At 35.5% G+C, this 23,779-nt stretch overlaps 1 protein-coding gene and 1 long non-coding RNA gene across 2 annotated transcripts; both read right to left on the bottom strand.

Annotated features, from left to right (window-relative positions):
- Positions 1 to 5,520: 5,520 nt before the first annotated feature.
- On the bottom strand, positions 5,521 to 5,895 carry LOC108346540 (S-protein homolog 29). The gene has a single exon (XM_017585615.1). It carries the CDS (start codon positions 5,893 to 5,895, stop codon positions 5,521 to 5,523), a length of 375 nt encoding a protein of 124 aa, XP_017441104.1.
- Positions 5,896 to 6,763: 868 nt separating this feature from the next.
- LOC128193994 (uncharacterized) lies at positions 6,764 to 23,421 on the bottom strand. The gene is made up of 3 exons (XR_008245203.1): positions 23,084 to 23,421; positions 22,878 to 22,974; positions 6,764 to 6,970 (listed from the first exon to the last, which is right to left on the bottom strand). It is a non-coding gene; the product is annotated as an uncharacterized LOC128193994 (long non-coding RNA).
- Between the last annotated feature and the right edge of the window lie 358 nt (positions 23,422 to 23,779).

Raw genomic sequence — 23,779 nt, 5'->3', positions numbered from 1 at the left:
ACTATACATTGGGAGAATGTGTAACGACCCTGATAAGCTCTTGTATAGAGTGATGAGAGTGACGCAAAGTATTGGTCCGATGAAGCTCGTTACAATTGAGATGGCGTTACTGAATGAGTGGTTGGAGTTACCTTGATAAGCTCTTTAAGTGAGTGGTGGGAAGCAACACTACACATTCGGGAGAATGTGTAACGACCTTGATAAGCTTTTGTTTAAGAGTGATGGGAGTGACGCTGAGCGTTGGCCTTAAGAATGATATGTGATGCATAGTGGTGTATGCAGTATGGTTTGGTATGTGATGCATAATGGTGTATGCAATATGGTTTGGTATGAAATGCATATTGGTGTGTACAATATGGTTTAGTATGAATATCATGTTCGTGCATGCAGTACGATTAGGATGTGTGTAGTATGACTATGATATATGTTGCATGATTATGAGGTGTATGTTGTATGATTAAGATGTATGTCTTAACATGTTTTCGTTAGCTCACATTTGCTTGTTTGTGCATGTGGATGCAATGAGCGTTAGAGTGCCTTTAACAGGTAAACCAGATTATTTGGAGCTTGGATAGAAAAGGATTTCGATTAAAAGTGTTTAGAAACCTAAACTGACTTGGAGAAAAGTGTGAAAAGATCTGGACGTGACATCCGAAAATTTTTCTTATCTACACAAGTTTTATTTATAACTAAAGTAAGAAGATTCTATGCAATTAATATACAGTATTATGCACATGGTATAAATTTAATAATAAAATATCATATTGATTTAATTGATTAGGATACACTTTGGATTTTGAAAGATGTGGATAGAAAAGCTATATAATTTGAAAAACTTTATTAAAAGTATTTAACATATTTATAAGTGAATTTCATTAAGGTGATAACTATTTTGAACAAATCTAAATAATCCAAAAATTTAAAAATTAAGATAATTATACATAATATAGTGTTTTGAACTCATCAGTTATAATATCGATATATCGACTCTTACTATTATAACGGATATAAGAAAAAAAATTAAATATGTTTTTAGGTTATAAATTTGAACTTAAAATTAAAATTTGTTTTTCCCATTTTTAATATACTTTTCTTAAAATTTAAAAATAATTAAATATAGTTTTTTAATTTAATAACATAATTTTTTTTACATGATTTTCATATTAACATTTAATTTAAAAACCAAAAAATGTCAAATTTAAAAAAAAAATTTACATATAAATTTAGGAACTAAAAATATAAGAGAAAATATTGTTTTACTAATAAATCACAAGTGAATCAATATTTGAAAATTAGTTGTGGAGTTTTGTCTATATTAATAACATTATTCTTTTAGTCTTTATTACCACGTTCATAGTCCACTCACATGCTAACAATATATTTAGTAATCGGTTAATTTAAAAATAAAACATTTAAAAATATTAGTAATATTCTTTTTTCGTCAATTAATTTTATATCCATATGATCTAATAAAATATTTGTATTAAAGTTTATGAATTTTTTATTATAGGTTTAAAACCAATGGTTCTCGTATTTGTAGGAAAAATGTGAAGTGGGTCCTCTTGCTAAAAATGGTCTCAATTCGATACTAATTTTTTGAAAACGGTCTCAATTGGGTCTAGGAAGAAGCTCCACTCTTGCAACGCGAAACAACGCAAGAAGAGGGGAAAGAAGAAGAACGCTCAACACGCCGCCGCGAGCCACCACGAACTCTGCTTGGTCGCGCTATCATATAGCCATTGCGACCACTTTCCTTGTGCGAAATAGAAGATCAAAACAAAGGACAAGAAGAGAACGCCCAAGGGCGAACCCGAATTAGAGATGGGGAAAAAGAAAGTTGCTTCCCCATATTAGGGATTTACTACAACGAGTTTGTTGATGGAGTTATGGTATAGAGAGTCGGAGGGGGAAGAGATGCAGAATGGAGAGGTTTGTGGAGAGAGGGGCAACAGAGGAGTTTAGTCTGTGTTTCGATGAAGATGTCGAGGGCGGTGTACGCGCAATTGGTGTAGTAGCGGAGGAGAAGCAGACGAACCCTTTGCCTAATCAGGAACCCTAATTTTTTTGGGGGGAAAGGGGGCTGCAACGTGGCATGCTCTTATTGATTTCCATGTAATAAATTCATCCAGATCATCATCACCATATCAGTAGACTTTGACGTCGTCCATCAACACTTAACGAAAAGGGTTTAATTGACTCAATTTTTCAAAAATTAGGACCCAAGTACGGAGGAGGATGCGAAACTAGCAACTCAGACGCAATGTTCATCATTCGCGGCCAGTGGGTGTCTCGGAGGCAATGTCTCTACGACGACAAGGGTTTTCTTCCTCCGGCATATCATGGCGCGAGGCTCTTTGTTTCAATTCGAGATTTTTGGGATTGTTCATCTGAGCTTCTTTGTAGGTTAGGGATCTAATATTGGGTTTTTTTTTGTGAATTTGGGGGTATCTGCTGCTTGCATTATAAGTGAGTGGTTCTACATGTTGGGCCGTGAGGGAGAATATGATGGTGGTGGAAGGAGTTGAGGTTTTATGTTCTGGTTTGGGTGGTTCGTTGTTGTGTTGGGATGATGCAAGGACTGATTGCAGACTGTGGTTGAAAATGGTGACCGTCGACGGTGGACCTTTGGACTGATTCGGTTTTAGGCGTAATTTGAAGATAAGTAAAACCCTTTGTTATGTCATAATGTCTTAAATTAAATAAAAATCCCACATAATAAAAAACTTTAACATCAGCGTATTAACAGTGCAATACGTCAACATATGTTAACGCCGTTTGTAAAGACTTAACAGAGAGGGCTTAATTGGCTCAATTTTTCAAAAATTAGGACCCAATTGAGACCATTTTCAACAATAGGAGCCACTTGAGATTCCCCTACAAATACTAGGACAATTTGAGGGTTTAAACCTTGATTATATTAATATTTATACGATGATATTTGTAACATCCATTTAATATTATAAACTACTAAATGAAACATTATAAATGCAGATAGAAGTATACAAAGTATTAATATGGTTATCCAAAGTAATAACTATACTAATATAGTATATGTATAGGATTCACAGAAAAACTAAACAAGTTTTTCAAAAGATAAGAATAGCTATACAAGTAACTCTTTAAAACATAAATGGTCACTCAACAACATCTTCAACCTCTATCAAAGGCGTGTGAGCACCTAACTCATCTTTTGTTCACACCAATAGGTAATCATTGCAAAAGATAAACATCACAAAAAGAAAAGAAGGAAAGGGTAAGCTAATGTTCAAACGGAAACATCATAAAACAATTTAAAGCAAATATATAACATATTAGCAGAACATATATAAATACCATAACTTATATGAACAATCATACAAATGACTCTATACTCAATTATCCAGATACATGCTTTGACATAGAGTTTGACTATAGGTGTACACTCATAGTAGTATTTATATTCTGCATAGTCATAAACACAAGGGTTATATTACTCACGAGGTTAATCTTTCACACATAAGACCAAAAGACTAAGATAAAGACCTCATGTCATTCTCTACCCCATCCTATTAATCTTTATATGAGTTGAATGACTGGTAATATATCAGGATACCTTTCTGAACTCCGATATGTCAAACATACATTAAACATCACCAAGACATAAAATTTATCCTTGAAATTCTTTGAGTAACTAAATCACACATCAACATATCAAAAGTTGTCATATATATCTTTACATAGTCATTATACTCACCATTAAGAATGATCCAGATCAATACCAAAAAACCAAAGAATTAAACTAAAAGCATGGAATATAAAATGGTGCTTAGTAGGAAGAATGATGCTTAGTTTCATTCTTATTGCAAAATGGCTTGCTCAACCATATTATTTTGTCGCTCAACGACTTAGGCTTAAATGGTTATAGACTTGTAGTGGAAAGTAGCATTTAGTGCTAGACCATTCACAAAAATAGTCACTTAGTAGGAAAAATGGGAGCTTAGCGGTTTGGAGTAAAATTGCTTCTGGACTTATAGTACCAAGCTAGTGCTCAACACTACATTAGTCCCGTTCAGTGCCATATAAGAAAACAACCATTTCAAATATGTCATTTGGAGAACCATGGACCTGTTCAAATGATCAAATTGGTATTTCTAACTTAGTGCTTGGTTCAAAAACAATTCTTAATGTCAGAATGAACACCAACTTGCTCAAATGGTCAAATCATCAACTTTTTCAATCACCATAGTCCAATCACAACCAACACTCGGTTCAAGCAATTAAACACACCATACAATTCAACACAAAACAACAATCATGTTCAACATACCAAATTCAACCAATAGTATCCAACTCATGTAAACTAAAGAATCTAGTTTCTCGTACCTAACAGATGACCAAAAAGTTGTAGGAGTTCTAAGACAGCTCTATAAGCACATAAAATTCTACATGCTCCTACGAACAACAAAAACATGATCATGACACATCATTAAAATCATTAATCAGCAAAAAAATTTATAGAAAACTCATACATCACATGCAAGCTAAGGTAGTTCACATGCATGGAAAAGCAACAAACTAAGGAAAGAACATAAATCAACTTACTCTTTTACAGAAACAGACTGGTTGAAGTAGAAGATTTTGCCTCAATAATCACTCAAGCGGTCTCTGATCTTCAGACAAATAAAAAGGAGTCTAAAAAACTTAAAGAGAAGATAAAAAGCTCTAAAAGAAAGAGTTTTAGAGGATCATATATTTTTAAATAATAAACTCATTAATATAAATTTTATTTACATATTAAACTTTTAATATTAAAAATTGAATCGTATTATTTAAAACACGTTATCATTTACCAAATACTATTTCCTATATTCTTACAATATTCATATCTTAGAACCAATTAAAGATCATTTTTATATATAAAGAATGCATTTTTAAGTCATCAATAGTCATGAATAATCCTTTAATTTTAACTTATTTATCCTATTTTCAATTCGCAGGAATAACTATAGGTTTTAAGCTTTAATTTGATATATAATTCGTTATAATTAGTTACTTAGTTTGCCAATTTATTTATACAAGATTTCAATTTCATAACTGATAAAAATATTGAGGCTGTAATTATCATGATTTAAAATTAGACGTATAACAAATTGCAGTAAAAGAAGGTGGTAATTCAAATAATATTCTTATGAGATATTTTCTAATCGTAAATAATATAATAGACTAAACTTATAAGAAATTTTTGTTAAGATTGACTCTAAATTTTAATATGATATTAAGAAGTAGAGTTTAACTCAACTATCATAAAACTAACTTATAATACACTTATATATTTTAATTTATGTTTAATTAACGTAGGAGTTCCAACATATCCGAAAAATAAAAAAATGACTGTAACGCAAATATTTTCTTAATAGTTTAGATGAGTTATAAAATACTAACAAGTCAAATCTTTACTGATAAAAAGAATTAAATATAAGATAAATGGTGATTATAAAAAATAATAATAATATTTTATTTGATTTGATAGACATAAAGTATTCAGAAAGCTTGGATATTCCATGAGAGTTTCTTCTCCCATTTGTTTTCGAACTGATTATAGAAATACAATCCATCATTTCTCAAACTTCTGTTACATTGGTCACACACAGCATTGTCAGCTTTGTAACTATAAACATCAAAACTGCTTTGAACATTGGATGCTCGCATGGCACACCAGAAAAGAGTGCTGTGAGCAATGTTATTTCTGAAACGCCATTCTTGATACTGTCCATTCTCAAGAACATGTTCTCCAAGATCATCATCCCTCGATTTGCAATGGAGAAACACAGAAATTCCATTTGTCAAATCATTTTCAACACGAACTGTTTTCTTTGAACCCAAAATCCCATCAACTTCTCTTTCACTTTGCGCCATCTTCGTAATCATCAACCCTACAATTACTACTGTCACTAATACCTTCAACATCTTGGCTTGCATAAGCTATTCTTACCATTGCAACTTATATAACATTTAACTTATAACTTACTTTATAAATTATGGATTTATTAATAAATTTTATTTACTTTTTTCTATTAATATATTATTCTTTTCCCATCTATATGGAGAGAGAGAAATTAGTTATGATAATAGAAAAAGAAAATGTGCAATATATAAATATGCTTTGAAATAAGAAAATTGTAATAGATGATTTATTTAAAATTATATTAAAATAAATAAATATTTTCCTTATTTTTATTTACAAACAGTGCTGTTAAAGTAATTGAATTGTGGTTCACATTCAACAAATTTTAAATATGCAATTATCAGTGAAAAGAAAAATAAATAAAAGAGTCAGTTCTTAAAAGGTTTTTATGGTTATGTTTGTTGATATTCCTATTTTAAATTTATTACTTAAAGGAAAACAATTCAAGTGTTTAATGAAAAGTTTCTGATACATAAAATAATTAGTTAATATGTTATTAACTTTACAATAAATAATTAATTTAAGTGCTTTTATGATAAATTCGTCAGTTCTTGTAATAATAAATTTATTAATACTATTATCAGTATAATAATAATAATAATAATACCATTAAATATTATATTATAAGACGTTAAGTTTTTTAATAAATTCAAATAATTAAGAATGTTAATGTATAATGTTAACAATTTTAGGTTACTCAATATAAATATAAATATAAATATAAATATAAATATATATATATATATATATATAATATATGTGACATCCCAATTATATAGAGAGCATATATATATAATAAAGACGTCCACATGCATAATATAGGAAAGCAGTTGAGAGTAAATAGGATTACAGTCATCCTCTTAGTAACTTCAGAATATAGGCTTAAACTCCAAAGAGATCTAAAATGTAAGCTGAAAGGGAAGTAGTATTTCAGAGTACAAAATCAAACTAATAACATTCTAGGGGACTAGGTAGCAGCATTGTCTTCAACTTCCAAAGCTGTCTCCAAAGGAACCTCCTCGCCATCTGCTCCCATCCCAAAAGGATGATCATCGCAAGAAGAACCATACACAAGCAATACAAACAAGCAAGGGTGAGCTAGATACAAAAATCATGTTAATCAATCACATACGACATGCAAAAGCCACTTATCTATAACACATTGACATCACAAGACCCATTGCTTTATAGAACGACTCGTCCGGACCAGAATGATTACCGAGCTATGGCGGGTTATGCACTCGTGGTGGCCTCTACTGCTTTGCAAAGCCATTGCGAATGGGTTCCACCCTACCACCCTCATGAGGTTAGTCCGTTCCGCGCCCTGGAGCATATTGGAAGCCTCCACGACTAGGACCTCCTACTACTCCTCACCACATGGATCAATCCTCTCTACTTGAGAATGAAAGACCATTGGAGCGTCAGGAAAACCCCCAAGACTGAGCTACCATGCAATCATTCCATACATCCCCAAATCACCACCATGTATCCTCTCCTTGAGGATCATGGAATTACGTCCATGAATCATACTGTTACTATGAAACTTAACCCAAGTCATGAATAACCAGATACCTCCATATTATCACAGTAAATCCAACATATCATGCATTCACATACTTTTCACATAAATCACATCACAGTATATATATTCCAAACATTGTGCACACTCAATTCAACCGAGAACAAGAGCAAATGGACTTAGAACCGAACATCATAATGGATCACATAGTGTTTGGACGAACGCTCAAAGATCAAGCCTCATCAAGACCGAACGCTACCTATGACAGGTACTACCTGAGGACAAACATGATCGAGAACGATCACTAACTGAGAATAAACCTCATCAAGACCAAACGTTCACTATGGACGATCACTAACTAAGAATAAACATCATCAAGACCGAACGTTAACCATCACTAATACACCAAGACCGAACGCTTACAAGCTAAACCTCAGAATACCTGATCCAGGTCGAACGCTAACGATCATTAGCACATAATAAGACCGAACGCTATCAACCGAACACTATCAGGTCGAATACTGTTTGTACGAATGCTTATATATCAAATACTTTTGGACGAACGCTTACAGATCGAACACTCTCAGGCCGAATACTGTTTAGACTGAACACTATTTGGAACGAACGCTTACAGGCCGAACACTATCAGGTCGAATACTGTTTAGACGAACACTATCAGATCGAATACTGTTTGAACGGACGTTTACAGATTGAACCCTATCAGGTGGAATATTGTTTGGGCGAACGTTTACCTATTTAAATTACCATTTGGGATGAACGTTTACATATTTAAATTACTATTTGGACGAACGTCACTTTCAAATTTTGCAAAATTTTGCAGAATCACAACCACGTTTCTAGAGCCCCTTTTTCATTCCCCTTTTTCCCAGATTTTCATCAAAGAACAGAATATCACAGATCTCAAACACAGTTTAATATTTTTACAATCTATAGAAACAGATCTAGCTCCCCTTACCTCACAGTAACCTGCAACAGTTCATGTATCCACTCACTATCCATTCTAACTATTTCCCAGAGTTCTTATTCCAATCCAGAAACCAGTACAATCAACACATGCTCATCCAAGTCAAACAAGGTTCAGCACATCATGTATACACAACTTTCACACATCCAGCAAATACAAATCAACATGTTCATTTCCAAAACATAATATAGCAGTACCATGAATCACAAGTTATTCAAACACACACATAATACAGTCCAAACAGTATATGACTAGCTCCCCTTACCTTGAGGTTGAGTAGTACAACCAACTAGAGTGCCCTAACAGTGCCTTCATAGAGAAAACCTAAATAGTGCCCCACAGCCACCTAAATGGTGATGAAAACAGCTCTTAGAGCTATAATAGACAGAGAATCAAAATGAGCTCTATGCAACCAGTAAGGCAACCAGTAAGGTTGTATGCCCTAAGGTCAAGAAGAGTGGAGAATTTGACTTACCCGTCCAAATGAAAATCTAATCGGATAGAAAGGAAGCTCTCAGCTCCGTGAGCGAAAGAACGCCACCTAACGGGAAATGCAACGGTGCAAATGAGTGTAAGGGTAGAGAGAAGGCAGAGAAGGAAGAAGAAAGCTGAGTTTAGAGAGAGAAAGGAAAACTGGAATTTGGTTCAGAGTTGGGAAAATGAAAGAACCCCTTCTAAGGTCATGGTGCCTTTGGCCCTTTTGGTCTGGCTGCCCCAGAACATAAGGCCCAATGGCCCATACAGTTTTCCAGGACCTTACATAATACACAATTAAATATGTTACGATTATTATTGTATTTTATTAGTCAATTATAAATTGATATAATCAAGTAATATTATAGACGTCCGGCCCCCTCCCCAATGGATGTTTAAGGGGCTGAAGACAATTAGTTCTTCAACTACCCTATCAACCCCCTAAACGTCCGTTGTGGGGGGCCGAACGTCTATAATATTATAGACGTCTAGCCCCTCCACAACGGACGTTTAAGGGGCTAACAGGGAGTTGAAGAGGTGATTGTTCCAGTCTCTTAGACGTCCGTGGGAGGGGCCCGAACGTCTATAATATTATAGACGTCCGTCCCCCGCCACAACGAACGTCTACAGTTTCACTTATTTACGGATATGCCACCGGTCAATTATTTACGTTAGTGCTTTTGTGGACGGACGTCTATGGGGAGACGTTAAAAGCCAATTCTGCACTAGTGAGAGCATGTATGGAAGATTTATTGTGTAGAGACCAATAATGATTTTAATTTATTAAAGGGGACAAATTATAATTATTGAAACTACATAAGAGTAACTGTCAGAGGTTACATAAAGAGTCATGGTCCTCATCTATGAGAACACGTATCATTCTAGTTTCTTTCTCTTTGTCTCCATCAGTAGAGAAAATCCAGAAAAAACTAAAGGTGCTCTACAGAGGGAATGTCATATATCAAAGATCAATTATTAATAGTTTCCAATGTTTAATCTTTTAGATACGCTTCCACTTTTATATTTAAAAAAAATTTGGAAATTGCTCTATTTGAAAGACTTTATTGCTTATTATTATATAATCTTTGTGAATCATAAATTCAAGGTTTAATCATTTTGGACATCCCTATTTTTGCAGGATCGTCTCAAGTAGGTCCTCGTACTGTAAATGTTCTCGATTAGGTCCCTTATTGTGAAAAATTGAATCAATTTAGACATCGCCGTTAGTTCCATACTAACACCGTTAAAGGAGGTGACACGTGTTAGTTCGTGGTTTTTTGAATTTTTGAATTATATTTTTATTATTTTTATTTTTATTTTTTAAAAAGTAAAATTTAAAAATTCCACGTGTCAAACTGATAATGTGCCATGTGGCAATGGCAGTGTGACATGGCAATGACAGTGCCACGTGTCATTGTCAGGCCGCGTGTCATTGCATTAGTCTCAATTTTTGCCTGTATTTTTATTGTGTCTCAGTTTGATCCCTATATTTTTATTTTGTCTTAATTTAGTCTTAATTTTAAAAATTAAACAACTTTTTCCCTCCTCAAATTCAAACAAAATTTAAATTGTATATAAATCTTAACAAATATTTTTATTAAAATTGATATTTTTAATAAATATTTTTAACAAGATTAAGTTTAATTATATTTATATTTACTTAATCATATAAATGTTAATTATGTTATTTAAATATATCTATAAGGGTTTAAAAAAAAGAGTGACATAACATGCTGGTGTGAATTTTCGTAGTGAAAGTTTCCATGCAAAATCTTGAAAAAAGAAATTACCTTTAATTACTATTTTCACGAAAACTTTCTCTAACTTTTTATTGAAAAAAGAGGGTGAAATTTGACATTAATAATTTGTTCAATCAACTAACTCATTTGGGAAAATTCACATCAGCATATTATGTCACTTTTTTTTTAAACTCTTATAGGTATATTTAAATAAAATAATTAACATTTATATGATTAAGTAAATATAAATATAATTAAACTTAATCTTGTTAAAAATATTTAATAAAAATATCAATTTTAATAAAAATATTTGTTAAGATTTATATACAATTTAAATTTTGTTTGAATTTGAGGAGGGACAGAAATGTTTAATTTTTAAAATTAAGACTAAATTGAGACAAAATAAAAATACAGACACAATAAAAATATAGGGACCAAATTAAGACTAATGCAATGACATGTAATGACAATGACATATGACACATGTTGTCACTGCGCAGTGCCCCAACGCTTCTCCCTCTGCTCCCTCCCTCTCCCTTGCCTCATCAACAACTCCACCACTGCTTCACCCTCCTCCTAGGTTCACTTCAAATCCATGGATTCCATGGAAAAAGACCCCAACAAACCCCACACCGACACTACCACCGTCACCAACCCCAACACCTCACCAACAACCTCAATTTCCCCGACAACGCAGCCTCAATAAACTCTACAAGAATGGTTTCGGATCCGGATTCGGCTCTAGGTTCCGGATCCGGATCCCGGCGGGAGTGCTGATAACATATGTGTTGTTTGTACTGTTCCTTCTATATATACTGTTCATTTCGCTTGTATCAGTACGTTCTTTCAGATCAATGAAAAACTATTCTTTTCTTTGTCTTTCTCTTTCCTACTGGGTAGAAACTCTATGATGGTATCAGATGTTCTTTCTGCTGCTGCACATTGATCCTCTTTTTCTTGTTCTTGTTTTTTTTTTTTCCTTTCTCCTTTCATGGCTTCTCAAGACCACACACCTTCGTACCTTTACCTCCACCCCAATGAAAACCCTGCCATATCCCTCGTCTCACCGGTTCTAAATGCCACCAACTATCATTCTTGGAGCCGATCATTCATCACGGCTCTCTCCGCTAAAGACAAGGTTGAATTCATTCTTGGATCAGCCGTCCGGCCCTCCAAGACTGATGCTTCTTTTCCAGCCTGGTTTCGCTGCAACAGTATGGTTGTTTCTTGGCTTCTACATTCGGTCTCTCCGTCCATTCGTGAAAGTATCATATGGATGGATCTTGCCATCGACATTTGGAATGATCTGAAACACCGCTTTGCCCAAGGCGATCTTGCCAGAATCTCCACCCTCAAAATGGAAGCCTCCACGTTATCCCAAGGCGAACTCTCCGTCATTGACTTCTTCACAAAACTCCGGGTTATTTGGGATGAGCTCGACAGCTTCCGCCCGGACCCTGTTTGTATCTGTAAGCCAAAGTGTTCTTGCATTGTTTCTGCTATCATTTCTTAATGTAAAAATGAAGACCGTGCCATGCAACTCCTATGAGGTTTGAATGATCCCTATAGCAACATACAATCTCATATCCTTCTTCTTGATCCTATTCCTCCCATTTCAAAAATCTTTTCCCTTGTTCTTCAACAAGAACGCCAAATAATGCATGAACATATTACTGCCGTTATCAACACTACTTCTTCAACTTCTGCACCCACCCCTATTACTTGCAATTATTGCAACAAAACTGGTCACCATGAAAATACCTGTTTCAAAAAACACGGCTTCCCCAACCAAGAACACCGATCTGTTAAAACCAACACTACCAATCCTCGCAAGATCTGCACTTATTGCCACAAAAATGGTCATACCATAGACGTATGTTTCAAGAAACACGGCTATCCACCCGGCCACAAATTCTCCACCAATCCCAGTCAGGTTCACTATACCATTTCGTCCACTGATGCTGACACTCAATTGAAAAGCATGGGTCAAGATTGCTCCTCTCCTGAAACCGTCCAACTTACTCCCCAACAATACCAAATTCTTGCTTCGTTGTTCAAACAGTCCACCTCCAATGCGCACATCAACCAAGTTGGCACTATTTCTACACACAATTCTCTAGGTAATATTGTTTCAATTTTCCAAATGCAATCTTGTAATATCTGGCTTCTCGACTCTGGTGCTACTGATCACGTTTGTATATCTTTAAAATTTTTTACTGCTTATCAAAAGATTAAACCTATTCCTATATGCTTACCTAATGGAAAAATCATACATGCCTATTATAAGGGAACAATTCAACTCAATAGTAAACTTTCTCTATCTAATGTGCTATATGTCCCTGATTTTTCGTTCAACCTTATCTCGGTTTCACAACTCATAGCTAACCATAAATGTCAACTAATCTTTTCTCCTTCTGGTTGCATTATACAGGACATACAGACACAAGAGAAGATTGGTCTGATTAAACATCACAATGGCTTATATTTCTTTGATTACTCTACATGTAACATTGACAATAATTTTTCTCCTATTATCTGTTCTGTTCAACATCCAAATATATGGCACGCTCGCCTTGGACATCTCTCACATACTCGGTTACAGCTTTTACAAAACAAACATGCTTACATAAATACTGATGATAATCAGAGTACTTGTGAGGCCTGTCATCGGGCTAAACAAAAGAAACTTCCTTACACTGCTAGCACTTCTATTTCTCTATCTTCTTTTGAACTATTGCATATCGATATATGGGGTCCTACTACTGTTTCCACGAATGGTTTTAAATACTTACTAACCATTGTTGATGATTACTCTCGTTATACTTGGATTATTCCTATGGTAGACAAATCTTCTGTAAAAAACCACATCCTCAATTTCCTCTGCTATATAGAAAACCATTTTAATAAGAAAGTTAAAACTATCTGCACTGACAATGGTGTTGAATTTATTATGCATGACATATTTTCAAGTAAAGGCATTATTCACCAAACTACTTGTGTTGAAACCCCTGAACAAAATGGAGTGGTTGAACGTAAACATCAACATATCTTAAATACTACTCGTGCCCTACTTTTCCACTCACATCTACCACTTGCTTTCTAGTGTTATGCAGCTCAACACGCCGTCTTCTTAATAAATCAAATGCCCACGCCGGTCCTACAGAATTCAACACCTCATGAACGCCTACATGGATCTCTTTGTGATCTTTCGATGTTACGCGTCTTTGGTTGTCTTTGCTACGCCAACACCATTACTGCTCACAGAAAGAAGTTTGATGACCGTGCTGTTCCTGGCATTTTCTTAGGTTTTCAAAAGCATACAAAAGGTTATCGCTTTCTAAACCTCAAAAATCACAAAGTAGAAATATCTCGTAATGTTGTTTTTCATGAAAATGTTTTTCCTTATCATAATACTCCCAACACAGACAACTCTTTATCTTTACCACTGCCACAACACTACACAAATAATTATGATGACCTATTACCGTCCGGTTTTTCTGACACTAACGCTTTACCACTTAATACTTGCACCAATGACACTATTCACAATACATCCACCGAAATAACTCAAAACAATGGTAATGAAATTAACACTTCCACTAGCATAAGAAAATCCTCTAGGACACGAAAAATCCCTACTTATTTACAAGATTTCCAGACCAATAGTGTTGTCCGATATCCCATTGGGAATTACCTTAACTACAACCGCCTTTCTTCTTCTTTCAAGCATACCATACTATCTATTTCTTCTAATACTAAACCGGCATGCTACTCTGCCGCCTCAAAACACCCCCAATGGGTCACTGCCATGCGTGCTGAACTCGATGCCTTGCAAGCTAATAACACTTGGGAACTTACCACCCTACCACCAAACAAAACCGCCATTGGCTGTCGTTGGGTATACAAAATCAAATATAAATATGATGGCTCCATCGAACGCTATAAGGCGCGGCTGGTTGCCAAAGGATACAACCAGATTGAAGGACTGGATTATTTGGACACCTTTGCACCAGTTGCCAAACTCACTACCGTCCGGCTTCTTCTTGCTATAGCTGCTTCTAAGGGTTGGTCACTCAAACAACTTGATGTCAACAACGCCTTCTTACATGGTGATCTTCATGAAGACGTTTATATGAAAATTCCTCCTGGTCTTACCACAACCCACAAAAATCAGGTATGTAAACTCCAACGTTCCCTATATGGTCTTAAACAAGCCGGTCGGCAATGGTATGCTAAACTACATCACTTTTTACTATCCAATGATTATAATTGTTCAATCTCTGACAATTCTCTTTTTCTAAAACATGATGGCAACTACACTACGGCGTTACTTATCTATGTTGACGACATCCTCATAACCGATAACAACAATGGAGAGATTAAACACATCACCGATCTTCTTCATTCAACTTTCCGCATAAAGAATCTGGGTGACTTGACTTACTTTCTTGGCCTGGAGATTGCCCGCAACTCTAAAGGAATATATCTTAGCCAACGTAAGTATGTCTTGGATCTACTAGCTGAAACTGGACTACTCGATAGCTCTCCTGTCCCTACTCGCATGGTTCCCAAACACACTACTACAAATACCGTCCGGTCTCTTGACGATGATGCCGCTGCCTCCTATCGTCGTCTCATTGGAAAACTCATTTATTTGACGACAACTCGTCCGGATATCACTTTTGCCGTCAACCACCTCAGCTAGTACATGTCTGCCCCTACAACTGCTCATCAACAAGCGACACATCGTATCCTACGTTATCTCAAAGGCACTCCTGGAGCTGGCATTCATCTACCTAACACCTCTACTATTCAACTGAAAGCTTTTTGCGACTCTGATTGGGCAACATGTCCTGACACTTGCCGTTCGGTCACTGGTTTCACTGTCTACCTCGGCAACTCTCTCATCTCATGGCGCTCAAAGAAACAACCGACCGTCTCCCGTAGTTCTTCTGAAGCTGAATATCGTTCATTAGCCAGCACGGTCTGTGAAATACAGTGACTCACATATCTGCTTCATGATCTCCACGTTCCTTACACGTCTCCCACCCTCGTCTATTGTGATAACCAATCCGCCATCCAAATTGCTTCCAATCAAGTTTTCCATGAACGTACCAAACACATTGACATTGACTGCCACATTGTTCGTGAAAAGGTTACCGCCGGTCTAATCAAGCTTCTTCCCATATCCACAACTATGCAAATCGCCGACATATTAACTAAGCCACTACCACCTCCTTCCTTTCAACTTCTTCGTTCCAAGCTGGGTCTCCAAAATATTTACGCCCAGCTTGAGGGGGGCTGATAACATATGTGTTGTTTGTACTGTTCCTTCTATATATACTGTTCATTTCGCTTGTATCAGTACGTTCTTTCAGATCAATGAAAAACTATTCTTTTCTTTGTCTTTCTCTTTCCTACTGGGTAGAAACTCTATGAAGTGCCAAACCACACCTCTTCGAAAATTCTTCAACGCGCCTCCGATCCCGTAATCTGCAGTTAATGTTACTGGAAATGCCATTTATGATCTCATTGATTCCATTGTAGTTGAAAACTTACTTGGAATGGTAAAAAGGGCTCAGAAGTCAGCAAAAATACCCCAAGCATTTGGAGTGGTATATGTTTTATATTAATTCCATGTTGATTTAACCATGCAGGTAGCCATATTTCTTATCCAGAGAAACCGACATGCTTTGATTGGTAGAGCTATGAATGACCATGATATGGAGAAAGTACTTCATTTCTTGAAAAATGACCCGGTATAGCTTTTTGCTAGTTTATATTGGAATCACATTATAACTTCATATCATTCATTTCACTAAGTTAACTTTTGTGCTTCAAGTTGTGGATTCCCTCTATGATTGCAAAAGTGAAGTTATTGGACCTGGTTTCTTCAGATTTAAAGCATAAATAGGTTACCTTTCTTAACTTTGTTTCTATTAAGAAGTTTCTAACTTTTTTGTCAACTACATGTAGCTTTTTCGTATGAAGCGAGGAGGGCAAGAAATATATGTGGGGCCACTTGGACATCATTCTTCTCATTTAATCAGTTACTTTGAGGTAGAACGATAAGAAAATTGAACTGCATGTTTTGCTTCAAACCTGTCTTAGTAAAAATTTCACTGTTAATGAGGTATATTGAATTCGTTGAAGTCTAATTAAACTCTAGAACATGAAAATAGTAAAAATAATATGCTTTTTCATCACAATCGTTGGTGGCTGTTGAAAGAACTGTTTTTTATAAGGAAAAAGCTGTTGAAATGTATTCAGCTTTGGCATATACTTTTGCTCATGCAAACACTTGTTGTTTAGAGATTTGACCTTTTAACTTCCTTGCATGTAATGATGTAAAAATTTATTTCAGGGTCTAACTTTTCTGATCTTAATATTTTCTTGCAGGTTGTAATCGAACTTCCTCATGTTCTTGTACAAAGTGTAGTTTATAGCCTTATAGTGTACGCAATGATCGGTTTTAAATGGACTGTAGCGAAATTTTTCTAGTACCTTTTCTTCATGTACCTCACCTTCCTCTACTTTACCTATGGCATGATGTCTGCTGCACTGACCCCAAACCCCACCATTGCGATTATATTTTCTACTGGAATCTATGAAGTGTGGAATCTCTTCACAGGATTTAAAACTCATACATAATAATTTGCCATTTGTTTGTTGCTTTGACTTCCACTTAGTTCTCTTGTTCTGAAACCATATAGCAACCTATCTTGGCTGCAATCCAAGGTCTCTGGCCAGCTACAACTTCTTTCTAGGCTCCAGCCTTGACTCTGTCTCAAACATGGTTTCCAATGATTTGATTTGATCATCACTAAACATTGTTTCTTGATGGGGTGGTGTTGCTGCTAATGTAAGTTTCTGCCTCTGCACTCTCTGCTGAATAAGTATATTCCATGTTGTGTAACACTCTCACACTTGCTGCTAGCTGAGACTAAAGGGCCTTGAGTTGAAGATAGGTGAGTTAGGTGATAGAGGATTTTTAGAGAATGTGTGTGTGTGTTGTTTTTGATATGGAAGTATCAATTGACTTTTTCTTATTGGAGTTCCTATCATGGTGGTGAGAGTGAAGTCCCCAATTGTTGTTTTGTAATTGGTGTTTTATTTATCTCTGTTTTGTAAGTTAGCTTGGATAGATGGAGAAATCCAAGATTCTTTAGCTTGAACAAATTCTATATGTTGTTTTGTATAAATTTTGTATTATGTTATCTGTTATTGTAGCATAAAACTTTTGTTTCTATTTTTTTATGTGTTTGGACCATAATTTTTTTTTCTGTACATAAAATTTGGTAAAAAGGAAGGCCCATGGGCTGGCCTGACCCATAGGGCTTTGGGGGTATTTAATCCTGTGGGCTTTTTAATAAAGGGTGGTTCATGGAACAAGTCGTGAGCGATAACTGTTTAAGGGTGTTAATTTTCTCTTTGGCGGTGACGACAACCTTTCTCCTTGGAACAAGTCGCGACGGTAGGAGCCACGCTTGCTCGTGAAGGTGGTTCACGTTCATCATCACGACAAAGGTTGTTCGCGGCTAACGGCATGGTGCGAAACTCACGATAGTTTTGCGGTGTTTTCTTGATGGTAGTGAAGAACCTTGGGACTCGAGGCACGATGGTGCTCGCTCTAAGCCGCAGATGTGGTTTCTCATCCATATCTGGCTTCTGCAGGTGGAGGGTCATACTGGTTTTGTGTTTCATGTTCCATAGATGCCACCAACTATTCATGAATGTGCTAGGTCATGGCAAGGGGTATGTCATCATAAACATACAATTCAACACAAAACAACAATCATGTTTGACGTACCAAATTCAACCAACAGTATCCAACTCACGTAAACTAAAGAATCTAGCTTCCCAGACATAACAAATGACCTAAAAGCTCTAGGAGTCCTAAGAAAGCTCTATAAGTACACAAAACTCTATATGCTCCTACGAACAAAAACATGATCATGACACATCATTAGAATAATTAATGAGTAGAAAGTTTTATAAAAAAAACTCATACATCACATGCAAGCTAAAGTAGCTCACATACAAACTAAGAAAAAGAGTAGAAATCAACTTACTTTACATAAACAGACTAGTTGAAGTAGAAGATCCTACCTTAATAATCACCCAGACGATCTCTGATCTTCAGACAAATGAAAAGAAGTCTAAAAAACTTAAAGAGAAGATAGAAAACTCTTAAAGAAAGAGTTTTAGAAAGATCATGTGTTTTTAAATAATGAAACTCATTAAAACAAATTTTATTTATATATTAAACTTTTAATATTAAAATAACCTAATCTTATTATTTAAAACACGTTCTCATCTACCAAATATAATTTTAAATACTCTTACCATATTCATATCTTAGAACCAATTAAAGATCATTTTTATATATAAAAAATGCATTTTTAAGTCATTAACTGTCATGAATAATCCTTTAATTTTAACTTGTTTATCCTATTTTTCAATTCACAGTAATAACTATAGGTTTTGAAGGCTTAATTTGATAGTTGGATATAATTCGTTATAATTAATTACTTAGTTTGGCAATTTATTTATACAAGATTTCAATTTCAAAACTGATAAAAATATATTATGATAGTCTTGAGACTGTAACTATCATGATTTAAAATTAGACATATAACAAATTGCAGTAAAAGAAGGTGGTAATTCAAATAATATTCTTATGAGATATTTTCTTATCATAATTGGAAAACAAATGAACGAATAGAGCAAGAACAACAAATTGCGGTGTCGCATGTTGCTGTGTGTGAGTGAGAGAGAGTATGAAAATGAGAGAGAAACAAACTGGATAAGTGAGGAAGGTGGATTAGAGTTAGGCGAGTGTTTGTGATTTTTTCAGTTGGGGCTACAGTAGGGATGACAGAGAAAAGATTGAAGTGAGACACTACAAAAAAGAAGGGCATTACCGAAGGCCAGAAGCCCTCGGAAACAGCCCAAAACCGTCGGTAAAAGGTAATTACCGAAGGCTTATCGACGGCCAAAGAGCCCTCGGTAAATCGCTTGTCGCTAACATTTACCGAGGGCTTTTGGCCTTCGGTAATTACCGAGGGCCAAAAGCCTTCGGTAATTACCGAATAGCTGAAAAAAAAAGTATAATGGAGGGTACTCAGTCAAGGGTCTGGTAATCGTTTACACCAACCCTGTAAACGATTACCCGAGAGAAAATTGGAATTTGTACAGAAAGTCCAACACAGGTACTCAGTCAGGTGAACAGGGGTCACCATTGAAAAAAAAGTGACTTTTAGGAACTTTTGCACTTGTCTTAGGCTGTTCCTTGTGTTTCAATGGTGGGAGAGGGAGGTTAGTGATGTGATTATGTCCCAATGATGGAGGAAAGTGATGTTTTGGCACCCCATGATGGAGGAAAGAAACAATGTTTATGAGATGAGCAACTTGAGTGAGATAACATGCTGTCAACTTTGACCTTTGCTGGCTATTTTACTGATAACTTTTCCCACCGACCTCCAAATGATGTGATTCTTTTTTTATTAGAAACTAGACTCAAAAATCTTTCCAATGACTACTAATTTGTAATTTTTGGACATTTGAGTTGGTACAGTTTATTGTTTCAAGTTAGCGTTTCATATATTTTTGCCAACTCTGACCTTTGCTTGTTCTTTTGCTCATAACTTTCTCCACCGAACTCCAAATGAGTTGATTCTTGTTTTGTTGGAATCTATACTCAAAGACCTTTCAAATTATGCCTTAGAAATCAAATTTACACCTTCTTTGACACTGTAATCGATTACAAGGACACTGTAAACGATTACCCGAGAGAAAATTGGATTTTGTACAGAAAGTCCAACACAGGTACTCAGTCAGGTGAACATGGGTCACCATTGTTAAAAGAAGTGAGTTTTAAGCACTTTTGATCTTGTCTTAGGCTGGTCCTGGTGTTTTAGTGGAGGAAAGTGATGTTTTGGCAAGTTTCCTAGCTTCATTCCACTAGTTTAGACATGTTAGGATGTTCACATACCTTAGAATGAGTTTACATTAGGTGAAATGACAATTTGTCACCTTATAAGTACACTTTTTAGGTACTAAATACTCAAACTTTGAGTTTTAGGTTATTGTTTTGCTTTTTATGGATTTTTTACAATGTTTTAGTCATATCCTTACATTTGGAAACATAAACCTGCACATGCCAACCCAAAATCGAAAATTGGAGCAAACAAATTTTCAAAGACTACTTGATTTGAACACTGCACTAGGAAAATGCTTATAATTTGGTGGTTTTAAACCCAATATTGATTGGAAGTCATTCAGCAGCTCAATTGTTGCATCAAACAACTTTGTATCATCATTTTAAAGATGTTTAAACACAAACAGTTTGAAAACATCTTGCAATGTGAATTCAGTGGTTCACTTCCATTTTAAAGCCAATTTTGATGGTTTAAGAGATGATTATGCATAATAGGCATAAAAATGACCATTTGAACAGTGCACACAACTTTAAAATGGAAAAATAAACTTGCTCAAACTTTGTATATGCACAAACACAACAAGATTCAACAAATCATACTTGCTATAGCCAAATATGCATGAAAATGTTACCAAAACTACACCAGAATTTAGAATTCAGTGAAATGAAATGAAGACAACAGTTGCAATGACTCTAAGACATCCTAAAACACTTGATATAACTGCAGAGAATCAGCTAGAAGAATTTAAACACCTAAGACACAAGCAAAGATATCAATCACGGTGAAAAGATTGATCAAAAAAGCAATAACAGCACCTTGATTCAGGATTTATTAGCAACTCAACTATGCTTTTTGCACTTTAGTGATTAATACAGGTTGCTATTACTTGGAACATGTTTCATATCATTAAACAAACTTGCACATTTGCTTAAGAAACAAAAAAGTTCCACTGAAACAGATTTATGACATTGCACTAGATTTATTCCATTTTGTGCAGTAAGATGTAATTTGGTGAAATGGTGCAAAATTGACCAAAGGAACAGTTAAGATGAACTTTGATGCACCAAATATATGTATAGAAACAACCAAATTGTGCCAAAATCTACTGAATCACACTATCACTTGTTGAGTTCCAAATTTCAAGCAAAAATGGGAAGTCAAACTATGATTTGGCAGATTTAATGAAAATGGACCAAGGAAACAGTTGAAACAAGTTTCAAATGGTCTAAAACACTTGCACAAATGTTTAAACTGGTCTGAAATAGGCAGAGTCACCAAAACACGGTTGCAGTTGGTAAAAGTGCAAAAAAATGAACTAAAACTATTGCAGATTTGAGAAAGCAGTGCATTCAAAGCTGGATAGCTCAATTAAAGACTCAAACAATGCCTAAAAACACTACATCTAACTACAGATAAACAGCTAGCATAATTGAAGCACCTAATACCAAACAAAGACTATAAGCACGGTGCAAAAAGCATGCGAAAAGCTGTGACAGCACTGCTTTACAGCATTTTGAATCAACTCAATTATGCTTTTGACAAATCAGTGGTTAATCTCAGTTTGTACAACTTGAAACATGTTTAGAAACTTCAAACAAACTTGCACCAAGATTTAGAGACACAGAATCTGGTCAGAAACAATTTGCACAATATGAACCAAGAATTATATTTTACTGCAGAATTTCAAACTAGATTGTGATAAAGTCAACCACTAATTATACTATTCTGTGATGAATTTGAGTTGGAATTACTTTAGACACAGTTGAAATCACTAGGCAAACTTGGACAAAGCTTGAAAACCATGAAATCTGGATGAAAACCACATGATATCAAATTAATCCAGAAATGTTGTTTTATGCAGATTTTGCTACTGGAATCAATATTTCCAATGCTACTGGACAACAATTTAATTCAATCAATATAACATTATGTGTACGTTCATTGGAAGCAAATCAAGGGGAGGTTAGAGGTTGAAAGGTTTATAGTTCAAGTTTTGCGTACATAGAGCACACACTTGCAAGCATTACAAGCAAACGCAACAGGTTAAACAATTCCCACTATTGCTCAATCTTTACCACCTCGTTTGCTTTGATTTTCCCTAAACTACGATTAAGGTTATTTAAACCTTCTCACTGCCATGCCAATACCTTGCCCCTCATTCCAATTAAAAACCAATTTTTCTCAATCAAACAACAACATACACTCATGCCACAACAACATCAAACAAATTCAATAACATTGTCACTCATAATGAATTTTTAGACGCACAACTTACCTCAATCGAGATAGCCCTTGACGATGGCAACCTTTCTACACCACGACGGCCACGCCCCACAAGTCAGCCACTCCAACGAAGTCCCTTAACCAAGTTCCTTCAATCATATAGCAACAAGTGAATGAAAAGTAGATGAAGGCAGCAAGCAGTGTTTATGCTTCAGCAAAATGAAAATGACAGTGTGAATCAAGTTCTGTGGAACTTACCTCTACCAAGATGCCGCTTGACGACCACGACAACAACAGAAGCCCAGAACGGCCCCTTCGACAGAGTCCCTCAACCTCCACACCACCAGCCCTCAACGAACCAACCAGCGCAATACGAACCCTAGCCCCCAACTCCCTGAAAACACCACGCACCGTGAACTAAGACCGATCAACGCACCACTGACCACCGTCACGGACCACCACCGGTGACTAATGGACAAACTCACGGAGCGTATTGCAACAGAGGGAACTATGTGAAGAAAGGAAGGAGACGCACAAAAACGACGAGGCTGAAGAAAGTGAACTTGGGGATCGAAGAACCCAATTTGGGACTTAAGTTGGTCAGGTCCTTACCGACGACTTCATAGCCTTCGGTAATCGTCTCAATACCGAGGGCTTCAAAGCCTTCGGTAAAAGTCCGTCTATAATTCCCACTTTTCCAGTAGTGAGAGAGATGAAAGAGAAATGTTTGAGATGAACAAGGGAGATGAGTAAGGGTTTGGGGGTTTCTTGTTTTTTTTTTAGTTTTGAGAATGAAAATTATTCAATACCCTTAACCTTAAAATTTAGAAGTCATAATATATGAGGGTATTTTTGTCTACTAAAACTCGGTACACATTGCTTATGTCATTTTTGGATAATTGTAATAACAATTTTTATGTTCTCTCATGAGTCAACTATTATGTTTTATTAAAA

The sequence above is a fragment of the Vigna angularis genome, chromosome 9 (assembly GCF_016808095.1).
Source record: "Vigna angularis cultivar LongXiaoDou No.4 chromosome 9, ASM1680809v1, whole genome shotgun sequence".
Taxonomy (NCBI): Eukaryota; Viridiplantae; Streptophyta; class Magnoliopsida; order Fabales; family Fabaceae; genus Vigna; species Vigna angularis.
This window is presented reverse-complemented; position numbering and strand designations above follow the sequence as displayed.